This window comes from Austrofundulus limnaeus, unplaced genomic scaffold, assembly GCF_001266775.1.
Source record: "Austrofundulus limnaeus strain Quisiro unplaced genomic scaffold, Austrofundulus_limnaeus-1.0 Scaffold922, whole genome shotgun sequence".
NCBI lineage: Eukaryota > Metazoa > Chordata > Actinopteri > Cyprinodontiformes > Rivulidae > Austrofundulus > Austrofundulus limnaeus.
This window is the reverse complement of record NW_013953324.1, coordinates 154,508-156,043: the sequence shown is the minus strand read 5'-3', so window position 1 is coordinate 156,043 and position 1,536 is coordinate 154,508. Positions and strand designations below refer to the sequence as shown.

The 1,536-nt window shown below is 44.2% G+C and overlaps 1 protein-coding gene across 1 annotated transcript in view; it reads left to right on the top strand.

Annotated features, from left to right (window-relative positions):
• Positions 1–1,536, top strand: part of zfyve26 (zinc finger, FYVE domain containing 26) — a gene marked incomplete in the record, with an annotated part of 85,176 nt that overhangs the window by 38,947 nt on the left and 44,693 nt on the right. The window contains 1 exon segment of the mRNA XM_014029582.1: positions 766–1,029. Coding sequence (XP_013885036.1) covers positions 766–1,029 — 264 coding nt within the window.

Genomic DNA, 1,536 nt, shown 5'->3' with positions numbered 1-1,536 from the left:
CGATAAAAGACGCCGACGTCTCCTCTGATGATGAGCGCTAGTGTCGTGGTAGCAACATGCTATGTGTTCCTTCAGGGAATCATAGGTCTTAAATGTAACTAATGAAAGCGTCTTCCACCCAGCAGGAGGTCTGAAAGTGTCCCTTCAGGTTAATGTTATGTTTTGCAGGTCTCTGTGGTCTTTGACTTGGAGACAGCTGCATGTTGTGGAGAGTTGGTCTTCATGGAGCACTACACACAGGTCCTACTGGACTTGGCTCAGGTGGAGCAGAAGATGGAGAGCCAGTCCGTGTGTTCATCCTCTTCCTCCTCAGAGGGCCTGGGCTCAGCAGCTGTGATGGGTGCAGGGAGGACTCGTGTGGGCAGCAGTGGCCGGTCAACGCTGCAGGCCATCGGCAGCGCTGCTGCAGCAGGTCAGACACCCAATAACAAGTTCCAGCTTCTCCTTTAATTACACAGTTTTACTTAACTGAATGTGTAAAGTGTCTCAGTACCTGTTATTTTCTATGTACTGGTGTTGTTTGAGCAGCTGAGTGTAGCCTGGGGGATTTAGTCATGTACTTACTTACTTTACTGACTTACTTTACTGACTTACTTTACTTACTTTTACTGTCTCATGTCATCTAAAGCTCTGAGCTGCTGTTATTTATAAAGTTATGTGTTAATGGTTTAAGATTAAAGCATTTTGTTTGGTTTTTTGAAAGTTTTCGTTAGGAAAATAAAAGCATTTTTGCTGAATTATCTTATCTAACCAACCCTCCTGCAGGAGTGGCTTTCTATTCCATCTCAGACATCGCAGAGCGCCTCCTCAGCAGCCCTCCTCATCCAATGCCCTCCTTAGAGGAGGCCTACTGGCTGAGCCACTGCCCTCCTGATGCTTCAGGCCTCCTGTATACTCTGCTGGAGGAGCTCAGCCCTGCAGCCATGGCTGCATTCGACCTGGCTTGTTGTCACTGTCAGCTCTGGAAGACGTCCCGTCAGCTGCTGGACACAGCAGAGCGCAGGCTGAGCAGCAGCCTTGAAGCTCGAGGTATGAAGACCGACTCACAGTAAAACCTACTGAGTCTTCATGAAGGAATACTTCTTATTTACTTTTATTCAGACAGGTAATCTCRTCAGACAGACAGTCATTTAAATGTATGTATAGTGTAATTTATAAGAACGACACGTGACACAGAACATCAGTTAAATAAAATAACAAAAATAAATCACTAAACGTTATCTTTAAAAGAAGGCAGAGTTCAAACGCAACCTAAAAACCAGAGGTGGGCAGCGCTAATCCAAAAATTAGCTCCACAATGTCTAAAGCACTTCTGTAAATATTTAGGTCCGCAACTTCAAAAGTGCTTATGTCATATAAAAACTAGTGGAAACTAATTTTAAATCACAAGTTCAATTTGACACTTAGCAGCTGGCAGTAACTCATGTACAATATGTAAACAACACTGCCAACTAGTGGTGTATGAACTCTTTTACAACTTAATCCTACAACCGTTGATAGCTGGGGATGTGCTTTCCTAAAACAGACCTTTAGCTC